Source organism: Solea senegalensis, linkage group LG17, assembly GCF_019176455.1.
Source record: "Solea senegalensis isolate Sse05_10M linkage group LG17, IFAPA_SoseM_1, whole genome shotgun sequence".
NCBI lineage: Eukaryota > Metazoa > Chordata > Actinopteri > Pleuronectiformes > Soleidae > Solea > Solea senegalensis.
The window spans coordinates 18822950-18850498 of record NC_058037.1 but is presented as its reverse complement, the minus strand read 5'-3'; the positions used below and the strand labels follow the sequence as shown (position 1 = coordinate 18850498).

The window sequence follows — 27549 nt, the reverse complement described above, 5'->3', positions numbered from 1 at the left end:
AATCTTAAATACATGCAACAGGTCATGAATAACTTGGACTTTTAAAAAAATTAAACTTTTTCTAAGCAGCTTTCAGATGAATATATTTATTTTTGCGCACTTTCTTTGCACTTAAATTTAAGGGAGTTTGTAATTTCGTTTCTTTTAGATTAGAGGGGAGTTTTTAATCCAGCAGAAAACCCAAGGAATATTAACTTTTGTGTCTGTATGAAGAGAACGAGTGGAAAGACATTCCATTCTCTCTGCTTACTCTTTCAAACAGAGCTTTAGTTTTTACTTCATATGAATACTGATACATTTGAGGAAATGAAATGTTCCGTAAATGTTCGGGGGCGTGGTTTCCATGCACACCCTCCCTCTCACGTGTTTCACTTTGAGTTCATGTATTTGTATGAATAAATGTATACATTATATTTAAAAACATAACACATCCAGCCTGGCTTCAGTTGACGCTGCATGGTCCTCCTCTTTTTTCAATAAAGCTACAGTAACACAATACAGTCTCAACACACCCTGCAGTGCATGGTATATAGTCAGGTGTGTGAAAGGGTCAAGTCCACAATGGGACGTGGTTTCAAGTTTCTATTCAAAGGTCGACGCCATGTTTGTGTTTTTGTTGTTGTCTAATGACCAAACCTGGTTCTCCCACATGTATCAGACTGTAACACTAACATGTTGACGCTCATTATTGTCTCCGTACCAGTGCTTGAGCCGAATGGGTTGATGATGTCCATCTCTGGAAAGGGGCTGCTGTCTTTGGAGGTCTGGAAGAGGTCTCCCTGTCCTTGTCCTTGTCCTTGTCCTTGTCCCTGGACCTGTGCCTGGCCTGGAGTGGGGGGACTGCAGAAATCAAAGGTCGTCTGACTCTGGAGACTGCAGCCCGAGGGGGGTCCTCCATCGCTGAGTCCTGCAAAAAAACAATCAAGCGGACAAAGAGAATAAGAAATACAATGACACGGAGTAAAATACTGGCACTGCAATGCCACCCAGTAGCCACTAGAGGGCACAGAACCAATGTTCCGATGAGAGACTTTTTAAACAATTACATCTTGTTGCTCAGATTTTTTAGCTTCTTAAATGTGAATATTTTCTGGTTTCTTTGCTCCACGTAACAAAGAAAATCATTAAAACTGAGTAAGAAATAAATAAATAATCTCAAAAAAGACTTTTGAGAAAACACTGAGAAACATTTTATGGTTGGTTACCTCGATAAATAGAGGAAAATGCAACCATTGTACCTGGAGACGAATACTGTACATGTCAGTATTCATATTATACAGTGACGAGTCTGATACAGGCAGAATAACGTGAGATAAAACCTTCACCACGATCCAGAAGTAGATATTCATTATTTAAATAACTGTACATTGCATTATGTGAAACAATGTGGCCTCGCACCACGTGGTTGTTGGACATAACCACCGTGTTGATTTTAAGAAGTTTAAGTGCATTCCCTTGATGATTTCAATAGTATCAATGCACATTTTGGTGGTAGCAGTTTCCATAAATTACTACTAAATGGAACATCAACTAATTGAGTAATTTGAGTCTTTGCTCTTTGCAAAGAAATCATTAAACCTGAATAAGTTTTGTTTGTGGACAAAATAATCATTATTTTTTGGGGGTTTGTGAAACATTTCTCAACTTTTTCTGACATTTAGTGGTGTGGAATAATTCTGATCGTCCACACACACACAGATAAACATGCTGTACCTCTGTTGGGAGTGCCGGGAGGCTCTCTCTTCACATTTACATTGCGGGGAGTGCTGGCCTCGCCAGGTTGGAGCTGGGTGGGTGACTGCAGTTTGAGCTGGGGCGACGGAGAGTGGAGCTGCGGCGACGGTGACTGCAACTGGGGGATGGACTGGGGCTGGGACAGGGGGGACTGGAGCTGGACCTGAGGGGCCGGAGAATGGAGCTGGGGGCCTCCTCCAGGGGTTGTCGGATCCTCGCTGCCTTGCTTGGCCCCATTCGGGCCTCTCAGTGCAGGCAGCAGCTGGGCGAGAGGGTCCACGTCAACGGGGCCACCAGACATCTGAACCCGGGAAAGAAGTAAACAAAAGCAGAAACAAATGATAATGGATAGAGACGAGGAGGACAGGGGTGTTCAGAGGGGGCGGACGGACAAAGAGTGTAACGCCATGGATGAGTGGACAATTCAAAAATTATCGTGGGGGGGGGGAGAATACATGGCATATAATCAGTGAAAGAGAGATGGACAGAGACAAAAGGTCAGAGGTCATCAAGCTTCAAAGGCTGCAGCTGGTAGCTGAGCCTACAGTGGAGACAAAGTCCAAGAAAATACAGAGGTTCGAGTTGATTTACAACAGCTGTCGGGCGACGGCCAGCGCAGGAAACGCAGCGCCGGGGAGGAAGTTCTTTGTTTGATTGAAAAATGTTTCTCCCGACACTCTATGTAAATGAGAGAAACAGTGGCATGCACGTGTGATCAATAACACGTGTCTTCTCCCCGGTCTGACGTGGACGCGTGTTGTGATTACGGAGTCGTTACAGTTATGATTGGGGGGTTTCCACGACTATCTGACTGATCGGAGACAAATGCAGAACAAAGGCAACATATTTATGCCTTTATTAATCAATATAAGACAAAATTAGACTCTTGAGGGGATGAAACCACATGAAACCAATCAGCACAGATTCATTTTGTGTCTTATTGAATCCATCCTCCAAGAAAACATCCAGGTTTTCTGTTCTTCATCATTGGCTGATTAGAAGAGCAACATGGTGAATTTAACCCTCCTTGTGATTTCAGATAAAGATCATTTATTGCCACTGAGGCGACAGCAAACGTGACTTACACCTTGTTCCGTTTGTTGTCTGAACTCTTGAGACACTTGGACTTAAATAACTGTATGAAACATCCAAGATCCAAAAACCTGTACCGGTCCTAGACCAGGTGTCGAGACACACTTACTATCCTAGCCGCAAACAACCCTCAATGGAATAATCATTAAAGTAAATTAAAAAATTACTTAATTACACTGTCTCGGTGCATAATCTAGGTTTCAATGAAGTTTAATCTGCGAATCAGGTATAAGAAAAATAAAAATATAAAATACAATAAGCGACCGCGACCCATTACGGTAGCCCTTAAGACTTCCAGCGGAACAAGCGTCCAATCACAGACGAGATTCACCAGCGTGTCACGCGTTTGTGACGTCAGCTTCTCAGCACCATAATTCCCTAAACGTTACAACAACTGCCAGATATCGAAAGTGTCCTGTACCGTGGAGTCTCTGCTGTCCTTGCGACTGTCTCGGCGGCTCTCGGCGACAGGACTCGGTTTGGGGCTGGCGCACGCCAAGCTGCCCGACACTCCCACGGGCTTGGACGCGCTGCCTGCTGCTACAGGCGAGGACAACAGTCCCGTGCACGGCACTCCGTCGATGCTGGATCTCTTCTCCACCTTAACCCGGACTGTCTGCAGACTGAGGGCGGACGGAGGAGGCAGGTCTCCCAAGTCCTGAAGACAATAAATGTCGGTTCATATTTGATGGAATTAAAAGGGTGGATTTTTTTCATAGATATTACAAGCAAAAACATTTATTTATTTTTAAAAAGAGCACTCAGAGATTTAAAGACACCTGAATTTTTGCATTTTGGTCCAAAAGAAACTTCTGGATCCATGTGGATCTACTTATAGTCTTCTACTTACTGTCCTACTAAATGGGACTGAACCATGTTACACTTAAATTGCTGCAAAATCCGTAATCTGGACCGGATCCACGTGAAATATAATCTGATTGTAGATTATTTGATACCAAATTCTGTTCAAATCCGATACGTTTTGACAGAGACATTATGGGTAGTTGAACGGGAACATACCTGGGTGATCACCTACCCATCAACAAGACTTCCTTGGTGGAGATAATACAGTATCGATAAAACCTTGAAAAACCACTTCTAAAATCACATTGTTCTTGGTATTTAACGGTCACCTTCTCGTCTGTGTCCAGGAGAAAGCGGAGTAACTGGTGGTCTTGCGGTTCTCTGGCACCGGCTTTAGTTCCGGTGGTAAATGCTGGACTGGCGGGTGGCTCCCTCTTGACCTCGACGTCGTTCTTGTTGCCTCCTTCCTCTGCGGTGACGGACGAGTCGTTGGGACTGGTGTCCTGGAGCAGCCTGTGGAGGATCTTGTGTCGTTCTGTGAGAGTACTGTGGGAGGCCGGGCACTGCGGGAGGGGAGGTGGTTTCGGGGGATGAGGTGATGAAGTGCAGTGGGTGCGGTTGTTGGATTCAGCTGCTGTTCCATTGCTGTCCAGGAGCTGACTGAGTCTGGGCGTGCCCAGCTGTGAGGCAGAAGGAAGGGGGGCTTTAACAGAGTCCTCTCCCACTCCTTCACCTCCATCCGGGGCTTTCGCAGACGGAGGCCGCGCTGAGGCGCTGGTGGGCGTACTGGCTCGTCTCTGAGCGACAGGAGAGCACAGGGAGAAGGTTCCCGTTAACCCGCCGCCGGCACTACTGCCACTGTCACCACCAGAGTGCTGCCGGTTGAGGCTGCATCCACTGCTCAGCGCCCCGGTCGGGGAATGGAGGCCTGGCGTGGAGGGAGAGAAGGGGTTCCCCGGTACGCGAGGACTTCCCCCTAAACCAGGACTGGCCCGTGTCATCCTGGGTGACATAAAAGAGGTAGGGGTGGCTGTGAGTGGGCTACTCAAAGGGGAGGGGCTATTGACTTGCTGGGGACACGTCCGATTGGGCGTCAGGTGGCCCGTGGGCGTGACTTGGCTGTGTCCGTGGGGGGAGGCGTTGCTGTTGTTGGGGTGAAGGCCTGAGGAGATGAGGCCTGAACCTTGGGTTGAGTTGCTGCCGGGAAGGAGGGTCGGGGAGCGGGAAGGAGCTTGAGCAAGGCTGCCAAGGGTCGGTGTAGTGTTTTCCTGAGAGCTAGCAGTGTTGTGTTCCCTGGGGGAGAAAAGACAACTGTAACCAGAGGAGACCACGGGACAGGAGAGGAACGCACAATGGCAACTTCAAAAGAGGTGTTTGTTAAATCAACTGAAACTTCATTTTCACTTCATGTTTATTTTGAACATATACACAAAAATCTTAGCTAAAAGGTCGGGAAAGTTTGGCAAATTTGTTAGGGAACCCAAAATACATTTCCCGCGACTCATTTGTGGGTCCTGACCTAGTCTTTGGGAACCACTGACATATAGTACGGTATATCATTCCGGCAGCATCTATACGTCCTGTAAGACAATTCAAGATAATGAGTCAGTGTTGAACGTGGAGCTTTTCAGGAGAAATGGATTCACTGCTATTTTTTTTAAAAAGATAATCCAGTGAGTTAATATTTGGGGATGAACAAGAGTTTTAAGCAGCCAAAATACTCAATGTTGGTGCCAAATTTGTCTGAATTTTCTCAAAGACAATTCTGATATTTTGAGGTCACAACAACATTGACCTTCAGTCATCAAAATCAGTTTCTACTGATTATTTTCATTAACCATTTACAGTACCGTCGATCATTTTTGGTTTATAACATCATGAAAAAACGTCTAACTGATGACGTTCACCTATGTTTACGTTAATCTTCGAGGGCCTAGCCTTATTAAAGTTGGCCAAATCTTATTTAGCTGCTTCAGCTCTATACATAACTGAATGAATTGTCAACTATTTTGATAATAAACAAATAAATAAGTGCTTTTTGATATCAGTTTAAGTGAGTTTTCTGATTTTTCAGCTTCTTAAATGGGAAAATTGTCTGGTTTCTTTGCTCCATGTAATACAGAAATCATTCAAACTGAATAATTTGGACATTTGAGAAAGATCATTTTTACATTAATATACGTACGTGTGTGTGCATGTGTGTGTTCATGACTGTACCTGTCAATAGTGTGAATGCCCATAATGAAAGGCTGTACGTCAGGGTTGGGGGGGCACCAGAATTTGCAGCGGGTCTGAGCGCTGAGCTGGGTGCCGTCGCTTAGTGTGAAATGGTACAGCGGGCTGATGGCGCTGCCATGTGTCATCACTGCACAGACAACACAACACAAGGATTAGACTTTGATCCTGTCCTTTTTTTCCTCCCTTCTCCACATCTCGGAAGACGCTCAACTAAAATTAGTAACAGAGATAAATCAAAATCAAAACTTGGCCCTTTATCTTTTAATCTTTTCACCGGCATGCACTTATTGAAAGCCTGATATGTTCCTGTTCACAGTGATGTCTTCATACACACTGAAGAGGAAGAAATCAAATTAGTTTTCCACTGAAATCAACCATCTTATTCATCTTCTACCACTTTGTGCCAATCACAGCAGGCGTAGGGTGAAAGGCGGGGTCCACACCCTGGACAGGTCATCAGTCCATCATGAGGAAACATGAAGACAAATAACCATCCACACTCACACCTATGGCCAATTTGCCTCATCCCCAAATCTGGGGAGGAAACCCTGTAGCTTAAACTCTGCTTAAAGAAGTTGTTTTCAGAGAGAAAAAGAAAACTCGACAACAAAAATCACTCTGTCACAGCGACTCACCCTCGTGCAGCAGCTTCTTGGCGTGGGAGGGCTCTTTGCCCTGCTGCTGAAAGAAAGCGTAGATGCACTTCCTGACCAGGTCCTCCCAGCCAGGCCGACCCGACGCTCGCAGCGCGCTGGTTTCTATGGAGAGGATCTTCCCTGGAGGTGAGACACATACAGAGAGAGAGAGAGTCAGTGTTGAACGAGGAGTTTGGAGTCTTGTGGGGTTTTTTTTTGGCTGGTTAATGTTGGAGATAACGGGATGAAGTTATGAGGTCAGCAGCGGATGATTTAATGCGCCGCCCGCCGAGAGACTGCGCCAAGTTGCGAAACCTGCCGAGCACCGACTTTTCTGACCACTCTGTTCGGGAACGGAGCATCAGCACCTACTGTGCTGCTGCTGATGTAGCGCTACATCTATTAGGCTGAAGCCACTCTGGGGGACGTGGTTGTTGTTTATACGTCTACCACAACTTTTCTGCTGCAGTGACTCTTCCACAGTCGTGGGATGGACTTTACAAATCCAATGTATGAATATGTGACCAATAAATGTGTGTATAACTGCTTTAAAATGTTAAAATTGTTTGGTTTTAGGCGAGGGCCTTGCTTTACAGAGGCACCAGCTTTCTACAGCAGCCCAGAGTGTTTTCACAAAAGAACAACAACCATTTCTGGCACATCAAGGCCACCGTAGCTCCCTGATGCGCTTGGGAAAGGGAGGAGAGGACGTTTAATTCAATCGTTTTATCAGTGTATTTTAACTATAGGACATTTGTTACACTTCCTTCATGGATAAAAATGTAACTCAAAGACATTTATTTGGGGTTTCACTGCTAAATTTAACAAAATTTAACAAAATAAACACAAGTGGTGATGGAGGAGCTAAAAGTAGCTTTGATATAGGTGTGAGTTTAAATATATATCATGGTATTCCATCATGATACAGCAATAGTTCACGTAATTTCAAAATAAAAGTGTTTGTTTTGTGAGAGAACTATATTTAGTTCACAATAAAAAAAACATGTATGAAGCAAAATTAATCTATAATTAAAGGTGATCACACGAAAACTCTAGGACAAGTTTGTTCAAATACCATTGGTGCGAAATCGCCAATTAATGAATGTTTAATCCAATCCTGTTCGTTTTAGAGCTAATGAACACCAAGTTTCGTGCATGTACGTTACTTTCTCCTCAGGCCAACAGGTTTTGGGGGGCGGAGCAGTTATTTGCCCCTCCCTCATCCAATCATTCCCCAAACCACTTTCACACGTAACTTTTTCACCAGGTCTGATGCGGCTGCAAAAATTGGCGAGTCAGGGCCTCAAAAATGCGAGAATAAAAGAATAACTCCTTCTACACACTTGTGCTCGAACCCTAAATATGAAAAATGGACATTTGGAATTTGAGAATTCTGGCGTCGACCTTTAATTTGTCTCCGGTCGTGTGGCTACAGAAACGTATGAAACATAATAGTTTTTCTTTTTAAGATTATATGCATGTATACATATAGTTTGTCTAGATGTGTGTGTGTGTGTTACCTGTGGGGTCCTGCTTGGTGATGAAAGACTCACTGTTGACCGCCTGCGAGCGAGGTATGCGACAGGCGATGCAGATCAAGCAGCTCTGCAGGTCTGAGGAAGGAAAAGACAAATAAATGTCTTTTAAAAAAAACTTGGAAAAGGAACTTGTGACTTTAAATCAGCACGGGTGTGAAACAAAAATGAATCAGAGAGCGTGTTTTTTTCTTGACTACGGTGGAGATTAAAACAGCACAGTGAATCTGCAATGCAGGGAAAACACATCACAGTTTTATCAAGGACACTGCACCAGGGAATCCAAATAATAAATAGTCCTGGAAGACTCTGTCTCTACCCAACAGAGTGACGGGGACGAAGAAAGGGACCTGGTGCTGCGCGTATGAACATACGCGTACGTACCGTCTGGCTCCTCCTGCACCGGGCGAGGCTGGGAGACGGTGAAACACTGCATGATCTCGTACTGCTGTCGAGCCTCCAGGTTCTCCGTGTCGGCCTCGTCCGGCGGCCTCTTCAGCATGCGACAGTTAAAGGTGTGGCTGCTCCTCCGGCTGGGTTCCTGCGGCCACGGCACGCCGTTCACTGGACACAACGTTAAGCAAAGACGGTCGAGTGTTTGAGAAGGATCGGGAGTTTCTTGATTATCACTTGCACTTTGACACAGAGGGAGAAGTCGCTGTCGCCATTTACCGTAGAAACAAATGAAGAAAACAAACGGCGTGTTCTGTTAACAGCCAGTATCAACGTTTGGTTGATTATAGAAAGTAAAAAAACTTGCAACTGTTAACTGTTGTTATAGTTTTGTTTGTTTAACTACAAAAACCACACAACTTGGCATAAGGGTAAGAACATGGGAAAAATGATATGTTGAAAAATGCAGATCAGCGTTTACCAAACCTGGAAATCATGATGTTCTCAAATGTCTTTTCAGTTTTAATGATTTTTTTTGGTCAAATCGAGCAAAGAAACCAGAAAATATTTACATTTAAGAAGCTTGCATTAATTGTTAAAAAAAAATCCCTCTAAAAGTGATAAATCGATTATCAAAATAGATGACGATTAATTTAGTCATCGATTAATCGTTGCAGCCCGAGTTCTATGGTTGTTCTTACCCTTTTATTACTGTTTTTCTACTTCTATTTCTTTTAACTTCTCTTGTTTGTGACACATGAAGATTAGTACAAAGTCAACATTCATCACCCATTCATTCACACTTTCATACAGTTCTTCCTTCTTCCATCACACATTCATGGGGTTAAGTGTCTTGCCCAAGGACACATCAGTATGTAGACTTGCACAGGTGGGAATCTAACTCCCGACCTTCCAGTTGAAGTACAACTTGCTCTACCACCTGAGCGACCGCCGCACAAACTTTCACTTTCACTTCAGACATAAACTCGTGTTCTGACCACGCTGGGAACTTGAAACTTAAGAGGAGTCTAAGTGGAGGAAAAGTTAGGGAAATAATATATCTGTAATGTTCATATCAAGTCAGGAGGGAAAAACAGCAGAGTTTATATGCTGACACAGATTAAAAATCAACATGGGATTAAGTTCACACTGTGCCTTGAATTTGACACTTGACACACGAGCGCTTCCAACCAAGCAGCACATCCGTTAGCAAGGGTTAATACTACACTATATTGTAATAAGATAAGCAGATTGGTAGGGTTTACAACAATTAATTGATCACTAAACTCATTTTACAACCAATTAATTGGTTTGAATTATTTTTGCTATAAGAATTAAACTAAGTTTTCTGATTTTCCAGCTTCCTAAATTTGAATATTTTCTAGTTGCTTTGTTCCAAATAACATCAAAACTGGATACTTGTGGTTTGTAAAGAGACATTTGAGGACATCATCCTTATAGTTTTGACCAGTGTTGCATTTAATAGACCAAACCATTAATTAAAAAATGGATCGACAGATTAATCCATCATGGAAATAAAGGTTAGCTGCAGCCCAACATTACCCAAATCATGATTTGAAAACATCAATGAAAACAGGAACAGCTCGACAGAGAAAACTGATCAGGAAACATTAAGGGAATAATCTATAGGTATCTATATTCCTATAGATACTTATCGATAACACAGTACAAAACCATAAAAGCATCACAACCAGATGCACTGAGGCAACTGGCTATAAGAACAATCTATGTGTTTTTGTTTCTACTGCGGTTAAAAAACTGATTTGTTTCAAGTCTCTCTCTCTCTGTGAGAGCAGGTTGTGGAGGAAGGAGAAAGGACAGCTGTGGTGACTGGCACGGAACTAAAAGGGATTACAAGATCAACAAAAAATACAACCCGGTAACCTTGTCGCCTGCTGCACTCTTATCTTTTGTCCTCACACGACCCTCATCAGACCCCCCCCCCTTTCCTCCTCCATTTTCACTATAATCTCTCCTCAAGGTTGGAGCTATAAATTAAAACAACATTATCACAGTGAACAGTCATTGTTTCATTCTTCCCTCACTCCTCCATCTCACCCACACTCACACACACAATCAATCCGCTGCCTGTTTCTTTCAACATTTCCAAGCGTATGTGTTCAAAACTAAACTTTCAGACTCAATCCTCCAACTGACAGTGTTTACCATCAATAAACCAACTCAAATGTTATTTCGTTTTTCAGCTTGTACGTTTGTTTTGACTCTGGTCCAAACACCGCAGCACTGGCAGAGCTTCATGTTTCCATGACGACGGACCCGGGAAAGGACACACGTGACATCATTTTTACATGACTCCAGATTGTTGAAATGAGTCTCTGAAGTAACGCTAAAGTTTAAAAACAGAGGCATACATACGCAGGACACACGTATGTGTCTACAACTAACATGCTGATTGACTAACGCGCAGCTTACAGCGCTAACGGAGCTAACGGGTAAATACTGCCAAACCGCATGCATGATGAGCTAATGTTAGCTGCTTGTCTACAGGTGTCGGGTGATCAGTTCTTCTTCACACCTCTAAAACAGCACAAGCGTAACTGTTTCAAGAGCGGCGAAGAAGAACCGTGTCAGAGCTAACGGAGCTCTTATAAATTACGTGGTATTGGATCGGTGCATGGACTCCAGTACTCGCAGATACCGATGCCCACATTTTCGGCAGTGTCGGAGGCATTTCCGATACTGGTATCGGAATTGGAACAACTCTAGCCTTTTTACTCTGGTTTTGCTTAGTTTCTGTCACATTTTGAGGACACGTGTCGTGAAACAGCGGCCCAGCTCGCGCTCACTCACCGAGGCTTTTCGGGAGCAGGTTCCGCACGAACTCGTTGTGGTCTCCCACGTGGAGGATGCTGTAGACGCTGGAGGTCATCAGCTCCTCCTGGGCGTAGCCGAGGTAACTCGTCACGTTCTCCGAGACGAAGACGATGCGGCCCTCGCGGTTGACGACAAAGAAGAACCCGTCGAGGGCCTGCGTGACGAGGAGGAGTAAAGGAACATGAGATTAGGGGTGTGGAGCTGGAGTGAATCTAATCTCAGTGTGTGTGCGTTGTTTACCTCGAGCAGCATGGGCCCCAGAGCCTCCTTCTCCACCAGGCCCTGGCTACTGGAGGAGATGTCGCTCTTCTGCACCTCGTCATCTGGAGACAGAAGCGCTGCTTTCTCTGCCAAGAAGGGAAAAAAAAAACAGGAATCAAAAATTGGGATTCTCACAAATAAGACGGTAACTGACAATTATTTTCATAATCGACTGATGTGTCGATTGACTGTAATGTTTTTTTGGCCCATAAAATGTTGAAAAATGTTGTCTGGTGACACCAAAAACCTCAAAATGAAGATGTTCTCAAATGTGCATATGAAAATATTCACATTTAATTAGCAGAAAACAATCATAAAACCTATTTTAATTACTGAAAAATAAACATTATAAAGTATAATACGAACTGTTCCTTTCTCTCTTTTCTTGTTAAGTGGCTAAAAAACTGTGCCGTTTCCGCGTCATGGACAAGAAATAACAGTAATTTCAAAAATGCTTGCTTTGGTTTGGTAGAATCTCTCAAAAGTCTGAATAAATGTGCTCTAATTCAGTTTAAGAATTTATTTGTGGGTCATTTCAAGAAAAAGTAAAAATGTTCAGACAACAACACAAATGTATGGTGTTGACTGGGTTTGACTCACCCTGCTCACGCCGTTTGATCTGCTGGATTTGGTCCACAGTGCTCTTGAGGATGTGGCACTTGTCGGGCTTGGCACTGAGACTGGCAATGTCGCCCATGTTGGACGACAGCAGCTCGGCCAGCTCCTCGATGTAGCGGCACTCCAGCTCCCGTCTGCGCTTCTCCAGGCTGCAGTGACAAGAAACGGAACAGACGGGGATTTAAGATGAGCTTCAGACATAGCATCACCCGCAATTCGGTCAACTTTTCTCCAAAGTTTCATGACTAACACGCACCAGCATTCTAATAATCAAAGAACATAATGACAAAACAGTAGGAGGTTAAGCCCTACTTCTTACTGTTAATTGCACTCGTCTTGTTTGTTTCACAGTAAATATTTCATAGAACGCTGTTATCGACTCGTATTTTTCCCCGACTTCTCAACTGGAGCGCGGTCAAGGTCGGAGGTGACATAATTCCCAGTTCCAAACACAACAACAGCCGCCAGAACAAGGCATTAAACCTGAATTTTTCACGTATATTTTGCTGCTGGATTCAACCAGTAGCCTTTTTTTTTTTTTAAATAATTCTTTAAATCGGTGTTATTGGAAGTTTGTGACCAAGACACAAAAATGGGTGACGTGTTCAATGAAAGAACTTGGAACAGGTGGTTTGAATTATGATTTTTCAGAGTTGTGAAATGCATGAGTAACACTACACAAGTGCAGTGTTACAGTAGAGCTTTTCCCCCTCAGCGGAGCGATGCTCACTGCCCATTATCGGAGCACAGAAACTTATTATACAGTAAAAAAGATTCAGAATAACTTCAATCCGCCTTTAAAGTTAAGCCTCTTTGCACAGCCTCGTGCTTATCCTTAGTCTCCAGTTGCAATAATATACTTTGGGCCTGAAAAGTTGCAGCAAGGTATGTGGTAAACATTGGGAGGGGGAAGAAAAAAAAAGAAAGAAGAAGAAACGTGTGTGTATATATATGAGTGCGTGCGTGCGTATGTGTATGGAACGACAACAGCAGAAAGTAGGTCAGTGCTCTGGCCGGCCAGAACACACAGGCGTGGTGGTGGTGATCGAGGGAGGGGTGAGGGAGAGAGGGAGTTAGGGGTGAGGAGGAGGAGGACGCTGCTGTGTGAATGTGCAGGTCAGTGGCTGTGTGAAGTCGCTGTAGAAATATTATCAGGGCTGTTACGTCAGCTTGCATCAGTTATTATAGACTCACAAACACACACACACACACACTATATTCAATTATGATCTACTGTATGATGAACTATGTATCCAAGATGGCGGCGCGTGTGCATTGCGAGGCCCAGCGTCTCTCCCAGTTTTGCAGTGATTTTCTGGTTAATTTTGGATCTGTTCGTACAGGACAGTTTCACTTTAACATCCTACACCAGACCTTGGATTAAATCTCCCCGACGACATTACCACCAATCTCCGACTCATTCCTGAGATCTCCAGAGCACCCGAAGCTACGCACTCTACCCGGCCGGGCGGAAGTGCTTGCAGGCGGCGTCGGGACCGTAAACAAAGGCGGGGGAAGCGCGGAGGTATACGAGCTAAGCTAAAGCTAACACGACACCGGCTCGCATTACCCAGCATTTTCCTCGCTAATGTGCGGTCCTTGGTGAACAAAATGAATTAGTTACGACTTCGCATCACCCAAAGCAAGAGACTCAAGGACAGTAATGTCATGATTTTCCCCGAAACATGGCCGGACAATGCTATCACGTTAACCGGCCGACACACACACCGAGCAGACAGGACAGTAGCTGACTCCGGTAAGACCAGAGGAGGACTGTGCATTTATATTAACAATGCTTGGTGTTCAGACTCTATCACTGTCCAGAAACACTGCTCAGCAAACCTTGAGTTTATAATGGTTAAGTGTAGGCCATTCTATCAGCTGCAATGAGCGAACTTTACACAGTCATAAGTCAACAACAGACTGCTCACCCAGAGGCTGCATTTATAGTTGCTGGTGATTTTAACCACTCCAACTCCTGCCATACAAGAGGAAACAAAACTTTGGATCATGTTTATTCAAACATCGCAGGAGTCTATACCACAACTCCCACCACCCCCACCTGGGTCAGTCAGACCACCTCTCATTGTTCCTCATCCCCATGTACTCCCACTCATCCAACGTGTGAAGCCATCAGTGACAAACATCAAAGTGTGGCCAGTGGGGACAGACACTGTACTTCAGGACAAGTTCCATCACACAGACTGGAGTATGTTTGCTTCTCAGGCTACCTGTGGTTCTCACACAGATATCAACATCTACAATTCCTCTGACTATATCAACACCACCATTGACAGTGTTACAACATGGAAACAAATCACCACATACCCAAACCAGAAGCCATGGATGAACAAGGAGATGTGGCTCCTGCTGAAGGCACGCAACATCACCTTCAGATCAGGTGATGCACAGGCCTACAGCACATCCAGGGCAAACCTGAGGAGGGGCATCATCAAGGCAAAGCACTGATACAAGCAGAAGGTAGAGGAGCACTTCTCCAACTCTGATCCCAGACGCATGTAGCAGGGCATCCAGGCCATCAGTGACTACAAACCCAGCAACTCCACCCCCAACAACAGATGTCTCCTTCCTGAACGAGCTAAATCACTTTTATGCTTGTTTCGATAAACAGGGAGACCATGACCGGACCCCCTACAGATGACCAGCCCCTCTCACTCACCCCCACAGACGTCCATGCTGCACTGAGCCGCATCAACACCCGAAAGGCTGTTGGTCTAGATGGCACCCCCGGGCGTGTGCTTAGGGCATGTGCGGAGCAGTTTACAGGGGCTTTACAGACATATTTAACCTCAAGATTCAAGAGTTCTTTATTGTCATTCCAACACACATTAAGACATGAGGTCAGAACGAAATTTCAGTCTCTCCAGAACCCGGTCAGCCCAGCAATAAAAGAAAGAAAGAAAAGAACCAACAGTTTAACTTCAGTTTAAAAAATATAAATTCAAAAGATTTAAAACTTAAAAACCTCTGGCGGTAAGGTGCTGTGTAAATAATAACCTGTCCCTCGCCCAAGCAGCTGTGCCAGCATGCCTCGTCCCAGTGCCGAAACACTCCAGCCCGACGTGCCTGAATGACTATTGCCCTGTAGCACTCACACCCATTATTATGAAGTGCTTTGAGCGACTGGTCCTGGCACACATGAAGAACTGGCTCCCACCAACACTGGACGCTTACCAGTTTGCCTAACGCAGCAATAGGAGCACAGAAGATGCAGTCTCCACCGTGCTGCACTCTGTGCTCACACATCTGGACAACAATAACACCTACGCAAGAATGCTGATTTCAGCTCAGCTTTCAACACTGTCATCCCCTTCAAGTTAAACACCAAACTTGGAGACCTGGGCTTCAACACCTCCCTCCGCCACTGGATTACAGACTTTCTGACCAACAGACCTCAATTTGGTAGGTCAGGACACTCCTGCTCCAGCACCATCACACTCAACACAGGTGTACCACAGGGTTGTGTGCTGAGCCCATTCCTCTACTCCCTCTTCACCCACGACTGCAGGCCTGGATCCAACACCATCGTCAAGTTTGCGTATGATACAATGGCGATTGGCCTCATTAGTAACAATGAGACAGCCTACAGGGAGGAAGTGAAACATCTGGCCACTTGGTGCGCTGACAATAACCTGCTCCTTAACACCAGCAAAACAAAGGAGCTCATCGTGGACTTCAGGAGAGAAAGAAGAAACCCAAACAACCCCATTCACATCAACGGGATGGCTGTTGAAAGTGTTTCCAGCTTTAAGTTCCTGGGGACCCACATCACAGAGGACCTCTCCTGGTCCACCAACACCTCCAGTCTGGTCAAGAAGGCTCATCAACGCCTCTTTTTCCTGAGGATCCTGAAGCGTCACCACCTGTCCTCAGACATTCTAAGGAACTTCTACCACTGTGTGATCGAGAGCATCCTAACGAACTGTCTTGGTGGTCAAAACTGCACAGCGCATTACAAGGACTCCACTTCCTGCCATTGAGGACGTTCAGAGAAAATGCTGTCTGCATTACGCTAACAGCATCCTCAAAGACTCCTCCCACCCTGCCCATAGACTGTTTATCCCCTTGCCCTCCGGCAGACACCTCAGAAGCCTCCGGACCAGAACCAGCAGACTGAAGAACAGCTTTTTCCCTAGAGCTGTCTGCCTTCTCAACTCTGCCCCCCAATATCTGTACTCTGCCTCTCTTCCGATCTCTGCCCCCCACTGACCCCCCTGCACAACACCTCACACCAGTTCCCACCCCTTTTGAACGCTGCCCACTGAAGAATGTCTTCTCTTGTTTGTTTATTTATTTATTATGTAGAATATTCATAATCTTAATAAGCTATCAACCTGTAAAATATGTTCATAATCTGTCAAATATTCTGTAAATTAGCATTTATCCATATGTCTATTAATATAGCGTATTCACTGCACCTTATCTGCATATAATAATCTGTACAATACAATTGTATTTATAGAGCTCATTTATATTCATATTTGTTTTTTTATATTTATACTTATTCATAGAACATCCCACTAATCCACCCATCCATATATACCCAACAATTGCATATTAATCTCTGTACAAAAAAACATATTTTTGCACTTTCTGCTTGTTGCACTTCTGGTGAGATGCAAACCTCATTTCGTTACCCGAAACTTGTATTTGAGTAATGACAATAAAGTTGAATCTCATCTCTCATCTCATCTCAAACCTTTTAAATTAAAGCTGCATCTGAAAAAAAAACCTTAAGAGACTCACAAACAGAGTGCACACACACTACATTCATTCATTCATTATCTATTAATGATAGAGCTGTGATTGATCAGGCGGAGTTAAACAGCTGTTTGATCACACAGCACTGAACATAAATGATGTATTAATTAGATGAATTAGTGAATACATTCATGATGTCACGCACACACGTGTCACATTTGCATCCCTCCCGGGTTGAACCAGTTTCAGGCCTTTATCTGTTTGCACATCTAACTCTGTAGGACATCACATGGACTTTGAGCGATGGAGCAGGGTTAAGTCAGTTAAATGTCCAGATTACCTGATCCTGACATGTGTGTTAACACATAAAGTTCAGGTGTGAAAGACATTTATTCGGGCCGACATTGGACAATCATTATTTACTAATTCAAAGATGGAGCATTAGTGTCATTAGACTTGATAGGTCTTACGGCCATCATGATAATCAGGCCGCCTGGATTTATTTCTGATTTTATGGCAGTAGAATTGTGAAACTTAGAAATAACTTTCACTTTCGATATCTGGCAGAAGTCCTGAGGTTCTACCGTAACGACATGTATATGGGTCTAAAGCTCTGATTTCTCTGCTTTCCAGTATCCATCCATCCATCTCCTACAACTTTATCCTCCACATAAGGGTCACTGTGCCAATCTCAGCTGACACAGGGTGAAAGGTGGCAGGGTCACACCCCACACAGATTGCCAGTCCATAGTTTTGGAATTATCTAGATATTACAAACTGGTCTAGGAGTTACGGTAATGAGAAGGTAACAGAAGGGTTAATAACTTGTTACTAAGGAAAACAATTTTTCTATTATCAGTTACATTTTATCAAATGGAGTTAAAAAGAAAATCACACTTTCTGTGTGGCGTTTGCACGTCAGAATGAATGAATGCTCTCCTCCTTCTATGCACCATGGATATGGATATTCAATGAGTGAACCTTTATGGACCGTCATAAAAGAAACATGTTGTTGTTCCATGTAACCTACTTTATTATACCTCTTTTTTACTCTCCTTTAATTACCTCCTTCTACCTTTATATAGTCGTGAGATTTAAAACTAACATTTGTACTAATCTTGACCAGGAACTCCCTGGAAGAATGGAACCTTCCTGGCTGAATAAAGGATAAATAAAAGTGTGACGTTTGCGTGCATCAAGGTGAGAATCCTCTACAGTACAACGCAGCGTGTTTTTGCTCAGTAGTGTGGTGTCAGAACCAAACAGGTGACGTGGAAGGGGGTCTTTACCTTTGCCCTGATGTGTCACATGGTGAGCCCTTCCTCTTGCGCGACTCTGGCGCGGCAGGGTCCAGCGGGCTTTCCCCGACTGCGCTCATTTTCAGCTTCAACTGACCTGTGGAAGATAAAGAGACATGCTAAAGAAAAATGGGAAACCATTATCTTTTCTTATTCTTCTGTTTCCATAAACCTAAAAAACTGGCCGTGGGAGGTGTTTTTTTAACATAATCATTAGTTACACAACAGCCACTGCTACCACTAAGTGAGGTATATTATACTGCATATAAACATGGCACCGTGCCAGCGCTGAGATTCACGTAGCTCATGTGAACTTGAGCTTAGGGTCACAGTTCAGTGCAGCAGACTCAAAAACAAGACCTGGAACTCAGACACTTACACAGAGTTTAAACCTTTTCAAAAAATAATCACAGGAGCAAACATCCTTGCACACTTTCCTGGCAACATTTGAGTGCAGTAGCTGGCATTTGACCAGAGAACCTGTGGATTCACCAATTTTTCTTTCCCTAAACGTATATAATTTCAATACTTTACACTAAACTGTAAAGATTTGCACCTGGATTAACAAACAACATTACTGGATACAATTATACACTGGTTTACTCCTGTGAAAAGGTGTTTTAGAGGTTTGTTTATGAAATTATTTATACCTTAGAATTCATAATGTGATTTTTTTCACACAGGTTTGGTTAAAAAAAAAACAACAACTTTCCACAAGTTATTTAGGTGGCAAAAAAACACCACCAATGGTGAAGTGAGTGCATTACAGCATCTCAACAAAGAAATAATTATTTCCAGGGGTTTATCTTTTTTCCCCCAGTAAATAAGATTTATGTAGTTTATTCCACGAGAACACATAAATAATTTATAAGGTGTATTTAAATGTTGCTGGGTGTATGATTGAGAACATACAGTAGCCCTGAGGGTTATACAACATGTCATACATTAATTCCAGAAATGTTTGTGACGTTTAAACTGTGCAACATCTGGAGCTGATTGGGTTTGTGGCGGTGATGCTGTTCTTGGGTACTTTATCGTAAAAGAAAAGGCCCCTCTAATATCCTCCTCTTGCCTTCTCTTCTGTTTCTCCTTTTATGGAGTCTGGAAAGTCTACAGTCTAAGTTTCTCATTCACTCCCTCACTCGAGCAGATTCAGGTAGGCGTAACCATGACAACAGAAAAAGCTGCGACATTTAATGAACTAAACCATGTACAGACAACAGTAGATGATTAGTTTCAACAAATATTGGAGTCATCTTAGCAGCATCAGAAAGTGGATATAAAACAGGGATATAATATCACTTCGTCATGTCCCATATCACGATACCGTTATCTATCAGTGCTGGTAGTACGATAAAACTATCAAGCTATTAATGACACATTTATGCCATTTCAAGCTATTTCAAAGACCTAATTCTCCATCTGCGTAACAAATATTCTTCTTCCATAAAGAGGAAATAAATTGCCCATAACATGACTCAATTTGTGACCGATACTGAAACCTAGCATCATATCCGCTCATCTCTAATGTAAAACTTAAGTGATAATCTAGTTAAGCCAAAATTCTAAGGCCTTTAATGATTTTATTATTAAACTACAAACAACAAGAATTGTGTGATAACATTAAATCATGATGGAAACTCTATTGTGTTTTGTGAATTAAAACAGGGTTTTAGCATTTTATTACTGTAAAAAACAATCTCGCCAGTCTATTAGTGATGGATTAAAAGCAAAAACATTCGATGGTATTTATTCGTTGAGTATTTGAGTATTCTAAACCCCAGAGCATTAAAGCTAGTTAAAGTAATGCAGAGTTCACGGCGAGTTGAGCTAACGGTAGCAGTTAGCGAGATGTGGCTTCAAGATGCATTCAAGAAATCTCTTCAATTTCGTCACTTTACATACAGGGTTTTTCCTAAAATATCAATTTAGCATTGGATGCTGTAATTTATGCTACTAAATTACTAAATGTGCTAAATTACACTCCATGCAGTCTTGCTTAAAACTATAAATTCCAGTGAAAATATTGAATTAATGCCAGAAAAGAAATACTAGAAGATGCATAATGACAATTGCAAAACTATTGCACAATTATTATTATCACAGTATTTCAGATGCTTATATTGAGGTAAATGTGACTTAGATGCTTGCTATGGAGACATTCACTAAACAAGACATTTAAAACAAACAAACATATAAACAGAGATGCGGGAGCATATGTGCTCACTGTTGTGTTACAATGCCCTTTTTGTTTTTTATTAACCTGAGTTTCAGCTGTCAAATTAACATTTTGAAAACAAAGAGATTTTCTGTCAGTCAAACAACTGGTTTATCAATGAAAAGCCTTTCCCGTCAAATGAAGCGACAACAAGAAAAGAAAAGAAAAGGGAAACTCTTTCCAGAATGACCTTGCTACCCCGATGTTGTTCATTTATGATTGTTGACAAGCCCCAAATAGAGTCTGTTCTTTAAATTCCTGGCAACAAGTCGACAGCACAAACAATGTACTTACATCTAATGATTTACCAAGAAACATTGCATGCATCCACTGGACACTCTGGTGCTCTGTCTGACTCTGTATAGATGATTTTACCTGAATTTAATTTAACATGCTCTGGCTGCGCATTCGTCGCGTGGAAACACTGAAAGAAAACAAAGTCGTCTTCGTGCCGCAGCAAAGCAATGAGGAAAACCTTGTGTGTGTGTGTGTGTGTGCCGCCAATAGCCGTCATCATCATTTTTCTGGTCTTTCCTGTTCCTCTAACATTATGATTATAGTTTATAATCAGCAGTTCCTCCCACCTGATAAGTGTTTACGATTAACGCCGCCTTGTTTTACTCGCTTGCCAGCTTTTTGTCTCTCCATCCACATCACAACAGCGTCAACGGGTTCCCTTTGAACCAGACAACTAAAGCGTTCTAATGTCAATGTTTTCTTATTGTATATAAAGTATAAAAGTGGTCAACAGTCAGGCTGCAAGTAATGACTATTTCCAAAATCAATTTCACAGACAATGGTTTTCCCAATAAATCAATAAAACATCATTAAACTCCTAAAATTGTGTTTTATTTGTCAACAAATCAACCCTCAAAAGCAATTTATGAAATACAATAGTTGGCTGTTCATTTAATCATTTCAGCCATTTTTTACTCACTTTACACCCAATAAACTGTCAGCTTTTTTACGCTACAATGCGACATATTTGGCCTCAAACGAACCTTTTGCATAACTCCAGTGAATTCCCCAGCTCAGCAGTACTTCACACACGACAGCTTCTTTTGCAGTTATTATCGCATACAAGCTGTTTTACATGTGACTCAAACGAGTATAATTAGAAGTGGTGCAGCTGCGGTAAAAAAAACGAGCCTCGGTCACACTTTTACACACACACACACACACACTGGCAGTGAGGTAAACAAAGAGATTCACAGGAGGAAAAAAAACAAGTGCAAGTCTCATCCAAACACCTTCAGTCCAGCCTCCTCCTGCATCTTAAAACCTCAACTCCTTCCTCCTTCCTCTAAAGATGTTTTCAGATTATGTGCTGGATCTGGACTTTCTCCACAGTTTGCTGGAAATGTCTAGTGTGAGTTGTGTTCACAACAGGAAGAAAATCTCGCCCATGGGATTGTTTTGGTGGACGAGTTCTAACATAGAGGCACAATCGCACTTTTAGTGTCCAATACCGATATCACAATCCAGTCTGATAGTCATTATAAACCTGTTAACACATTTGTGCCATTTCAAAAGACATCATTCTCCAAATGTGTAACAAAAAATGTTCTACCATGAAGAAGAAATAATCAGCCGTGACAAATATTCTGTTGCTACCGGTTACCGGTGTCTGACCAATACCGATACAGAGTATTAAATCGTCTCATCCCTAGTCTGAAAGCAAGGGCAAATTTTATTTACATATATAGCCCAACATCACAAACACCATTTCTCGTAGAGCTTTATATAGGTCCTTAGATGATATATAGGTCCACAAACAAATGTGAGAAACCTCAGAAAGAGCCAAAGAGGAGGGATGGCAGACGTGCAGTAGGTGTCACATGTACAGAAAAAGCAGCAAAAGGTTTCCTCCAGAGCATCTACAGCTGCCTGTCTCTTCCGTATATTATATATACTGTTATATAGTAGGGATTCTAGCAAAAATGCTATTCAAATATTCTATGGTTAATTCAGAATAGTATAGAATATTGGAATATTCTAACACTCCAGGAGTGTATGAGAGCTAGTAAACGTAAATGCATAGTTCACAGTGTGTTGATATGAAAGAGCAGCTACTGAGAAGTCAAATTCTAACCATCCATCCCACTCATCCATTAAGAGCTGGGGGGGGTAACGGCTTCTAAATGAGAAGATTTTCTGATTTCTTTGCTCCGTATGACAAAGAAATCATTAAAACTGATTCATTTTGGTTTGTAGACAAAACAAGACATTTGAGAAGGTCATCGTTTCCAGGTTAGGTGAACCTTTACTGACATTTTAGGGAGTAAACAAGTACACGGGAGGAGACAGCCTGGACGGATCAACAGTACATCACAGAGCCAACGTACAGAGACAAATCAACCTTTCACACTCACAATTCACAGCCTCCATTTTATGTAAACCCACTCTGAGTTACTTTAGACACAACAAGGACGCTGAAGTACCCACCTATACACAGGAAGAGCATGCATTCTCTGCACAGAAAGACCCCTCTAATCCCCACATCGGCCAACAAACCACCTAAATTAAGTTAATCAATAATGGAAATCAGCTGGAGCTCTAGTTGGATGCACTTGCTTTACTACACATCTACAGAACATCCTGTCAAGATGTTGGCGCCCCGTCTTCATCGGTCTTCAGAGTGTGCGATGAAGGACATTCCCCCCTTTTGACGTCAATTCTCAGGGATCTCATTTTGGCTCTGATTTATATAAAACTGTTCGAACCGTGTCCAATAAAACCGGGTTTCCTTCCCAGGAGGATTTATTCGTTCCCATGTCCTTCCCTGGCCTCCGACATTTCTTTTCCAATATTCCATCATTTTCATGGAGCCTGGACTGATGAGCGCTCACTGTCTCACAGCAGAGGCTGAAACATGTTAATGAAGATTTCTGATCATAACCTCAGACAAGTGACTGATTACTTCCGGGCTGATGGAAATGGAACGATGAAGACTATTGTTCTCCACAGTGACAGATCACCACACCGCTCCTCTCCCTCTCCGCTTCACTGACTTGGTACGGCCCGGCAGAGGGCGGCTCACTCGCTGTTGCTACGGCCCACCCTCTCAAATATAGAACACGGCCAGAAAATATACTGTCAAACGGGGTTGCGCTGCACCCACTGACTCCTGTGCTGCGTGTAACACATAATATGGTCAGGTGAACCTATGCACGCACTTGGTAAACAATTATTATCTGTACTATGCGTTTTCACCAGCCGCAGTCCACACGGTTCATTTGACCGAGCACTCGGTCTCCTGTGAAAAAACATCAAATGTCTTCCACATATGGGGTTTGATTTATAGCTGTATAATTCTGCCATTAATTATGTAATTAGTGAATATGATGGATATGCTTCTACATGCGTAATACTCTTGTTTTTTTTTTTTTACTCAAGTTAAGTTGAAAAATCCAAACCATGTCTGATTATTATCTTTAAAGCCTGTATAATTTTAAACGGTGGCAAAATATTGAAACAAATGACCCGTTACAAGCAAAATGATGGCTGTGATAATAACATAGATCATCATAAAAATGATTATTTTCTCGATTAAAACAAGACAGAGTACTTGATTGGTCTGTAAAAGGTCAGAAAATTAAAAAAAAATCTTGGACATGATGATGTTGTCAAATGTGTTGTTTTGTCCACAAATGATTTCTTTGTCATATGGACCAAAGAAATCTAAATATTCAGACTGCTGGTTTTATTTATTGAAAAAATTATCAAAATAGCTGAAGACTAATTTAGGAATTGGTTAATAATAATCATTAATTGAAAAATAGTCGCAGCCCTATCATTAAGTGATTACAAAAGCTCTTTATGAAGCTCCGCTGTCTGAGTTCAAATTTAAATAGTTGCTTAATTTGTCATCTTTTTTTTGGATGAATCGATTGCTTGAGTAAATATTCAACACATTGAAGTGCTTATAAATATTGAAAAGATTGTTATTTTGTTCGCATTTACCCCGTTAATCATTTTTAAAAAGGTGCAACAACAACAAGGTAGAACATAAACAAAAAACACGGGAGAATCAACAACCAATTCATTGTTTGTTCCTTAAATGTTGGAAAACGACGTTCAAAACTAGACGCAAACTAGGGCTGAACGATTTCCAATAAATATCTAATCGCGATTATCTCGTCAGGAATCGCGATATCAGAGATCAAGACGATAATTAATCTAAAATGATATTTTGGACTCATTTTTTGCAGTAGGCTGTATTGAAATCTTCACGTTTAAGAAGCAAGAAAGAAAAACCCTCAGACCAATGAATACATTATCTAAATAGCAAGTGATTCATTTGGTCGTCAATGAAGAAAAGCCCCAATCCATTGTTTCTCCAGCGTCTGTGTACACCCAGGTCCAGGATGTTTACCAGGAACCTCCACAGACATCGTGGCATACAGAATATATAGTGCACAGCCGTCTGCGGCGCTGAGTTATTGCAGGTGAACCGCTGCCCTCCGTCTCTTTTCTCATCCGCGTTAACAAAGGGAGCAGAGCGAGTCGACGGCGCATGAGGGGGGAAACGCACGGCACAAACAAATCATTAAATATGCACCCCCGAATGTAAAAAAACAAAAACAAAACACGTCTGTTCATGCGTCACGTCTGTCTACCAGGCTTAAGAATTGAATTGTGAAATATTAAATGTAAAGGTTATCCGTATAGAGTCGTGGTAAATTCACCTCAAACGTGCTCTCTCTGCCAGACGTATGACTGCACATGAATATTCATCATCTACTGCACACCACACGTGTCTGTGTAATCAGGAGTGTGTGTGTGTGTGTGTGTGTGTGTCCTCATTTCAACTTGTGTAAGTGCTACGCGAGGCCTCGTCCGGGGATTTAAGCCTCACAGCACACAGCGAAGGAAGGAACAAAAAAAAAAGTAGAAAGACCAGAGGAGAAGAGGAGAGCTATCTATCGTCTTCTCGACGTCCGTCTCTATCTTAACTATTATGACTTCAGTCTGAGCTCGGTGGTGTCATTAAAACTAAACTGACACACTGGGTGAAGACTGGGTTATTTTAGAATTCATGCAGCACAAACGAGAGAATGTGTTCACAGTTCAGAGCGGAAACATCTTACTTTTATTCCCGTTTCCTGTTTTGTTTTGTCCACAAACCAATATGATTCTGTTTTCATGATTTCTTTGTTAAATGAAGCAAAGAAACCAGAAATATTCACGTTTAGGAAGCGGAAAAAACCTGATAAGTTAATTTAGTAATCGATTAATCGTTGCAACCCTATATTCTTACTAGTCATGTTTAGGGCTGCAACTAACAATTATTTTCAGAAGAACCAAAACCTGGACTTGAGGATTTTGTTCAGTGTCTTATTTTTGTCCACCATCCAAAATGACTCAATTTTAATAATTTCTTTGTCAAACGGAGCAAAGAAAGTAAGTCAGAAAAAAGTCACATTTAAGTAGGTAGAAAAATTTATTTATTGTCAACTTATTTTGAGTTTTTTTTTCAATAATTAAAACAAGCTTTGTGATTTTTCAGCTTCTCACATGTGAATATTTTCTGGTTTCTTTGCTCTGTTATAACCAAAAATCTTTTAAAAAACTGAATCATTTTAGTTTGCGGACAAAACAAGACGTTTGAGAACATACTCATCAATAATCCTTAGTTGCAGACCACACCCTAAATATAACGAAAAAGCTTCTCGCCCACCGCCGCCGTCATGTGACGAGGACATGAGCACAGGTATAGTTTTTATAGTGAAAAATGTTTCAATAAAAAGAAGCAGGAGCAAATTTAAAGGGGCAAAATCACTGACGGCAGCTTTAGCAAAGACAGCTATAGATGTACCCAAATTGAAATCATCATATTCACCTCACTTGCAGACTTGACCCTGAATACATAACATAAACCACTTCCAGGCACATGTGTGCGTGTTTTGACCTCAAATACGCAAAGTTGAGCACGCTCATATCATCAGTTTGTTAAGCTGTAGGCAAGGGGACACGCTTGAGTTAAGATGCTGAAGAAGCACTGAAGAAACCTTGTGGATGAGAGGGTGAAACGTCTTTTCCCTGCATTTACTCTCAATATTTAACCAAACGTGACCCCGAAGAAATGGAATTCACGCACATTTTCAGTCAAAAAATAATAAGGGTTAATGTCCCACACTGTACTCACTTGATCTAGGGCTCCAGTGGGTGAGTCATGTGGTATCTGTGGTGGCCTAGTCCACGGCGCTGAGCAAAGCTTAGAGGGTGGGAGGAGGAGGAGGAGGAGGTGGGGGAGAGAGCTTCAGAGTAGAGATGATAGAGCTGCGGTGGTGTTATGGCTCCACAGCCGCTCTGTCAAACAGCACCATCCCAGGTGCAGGGAGAAGCCCGGTGGCCTCTGATACAGAGAGAGAGAACAGACAGGGAGGAAATAATGTTAGCGACAGATTTCAGTCAATTAACAAAAAGGTTAATCTAATAAAATCTACTCTGGCTTAAGTTTACATGATCTTCACCAAACTCCACAGAGGAAATCAGCTAATTTTTACATCACAGCACACAGGGGTTTTTGATCCCATCATTGATCATTTTCTAATATAAACCTGACGGTGTTCTGCTCGGCGCAGTAGAAGCGGCAGGGACATGTGAGGCACACGCACTGACAAAAATGTGGCCGTCCACGGGGAAATTCCGGGAGAAAAACAAACAGATTTTAGTCTCATCAAAAAATAAACATCTGCCTCTTCCTCGCCTTGTCTGACAGTTTGTGAACGCCGCTCATTCTCCTTGCACCAAACTCCATAAATCGGCAATTTTACACGACAGCACATGGGAGTTGTTGATCCACCGCTGCTCCTGTCATTCATTTAAAATGTGTTATTCTGTGACTTTAGTCTTTAAAAAAATCTTAATTCAGATTTATCTCATTAACACAAACTTCCCAAATGAGGCAGCAGCAGATTAGTAACTCCCATGTCGCCCCGAGCTGAAAACGCTGATTTCCTCCATGGACTTTGGTGCAGGAGAAGCCGACTAAGAACTACCAAAGTAGTAAGACGAAGGAAAATCACCAAATTATTATTTATAACTTCCTCTGGTTTTTATATCGCGGGCAATAAAACTTTAAGTTGAATACTTGCGAACAACCCCCCCCCACGGTCGCGGTCTCATCGTTACTAGCTGCT

The 27549-nt window shown here is 42.4% G+C and overlaps 1 protein-coding gene across 2 annotated transcripts in view; it reads right to left on the bottom strand.

Moving 5' to 3' along the window:
* Positions 1-26652, bottom strand: part of ncoa1 (nuclear receptor coactivator 1) — a 34604-nt gene extending 7952 nt beyond the window's left edge. The window contains exons 1-13 of one of the 2 annotated variants that reach the window (XM_044049752.1): positions 26553-26652; positions 18178-18278; positions 12149-12315; positions 11528-11634; positions 11264-11441; positions 8423-8602; positions 8024-8116; positions 6504-6644; positions 5848-5995; positions 3960-4923; positions 3248-3484; positions 1714-2035; positions 701-907 (exon numbers count right to left, since the gene is read on the bottom strand). In XM_044049752.1, coding sequence (XP_043905687.1) covers positions 701-907; positions 1714-2035; positions 3248-3484; positions 3960-4923; positions 5848-5995; positions 6504-6644; positions 8024-8116; positions 8423-8602; positions 11264-11441; positions 11528-11634; positions 12149-12315; positions 18178-18266 — 2833 coding nt within the window. In that variant the 5' untranslated portion in view covers positions 18267-18278; positions 26553-26652. Of the gene's footprint in view, positions 1-700; positions 908-1713; positions 2036-3247; positions 3485-3959; positions 4924-5847; positions 5996-6503; positions 6645-8023; positions 8117-8422; positions 8603-11263; positions 11442-11527; positions 11635-12148; positions 12316-18177; positions 18284-26552 lie in introns of both variants that reach the window. The other variant, XM_044049751.1, reaches the window with a different exon arrangement.
* Positions 26653-27549: the final 897 nt, after the last annotated feature.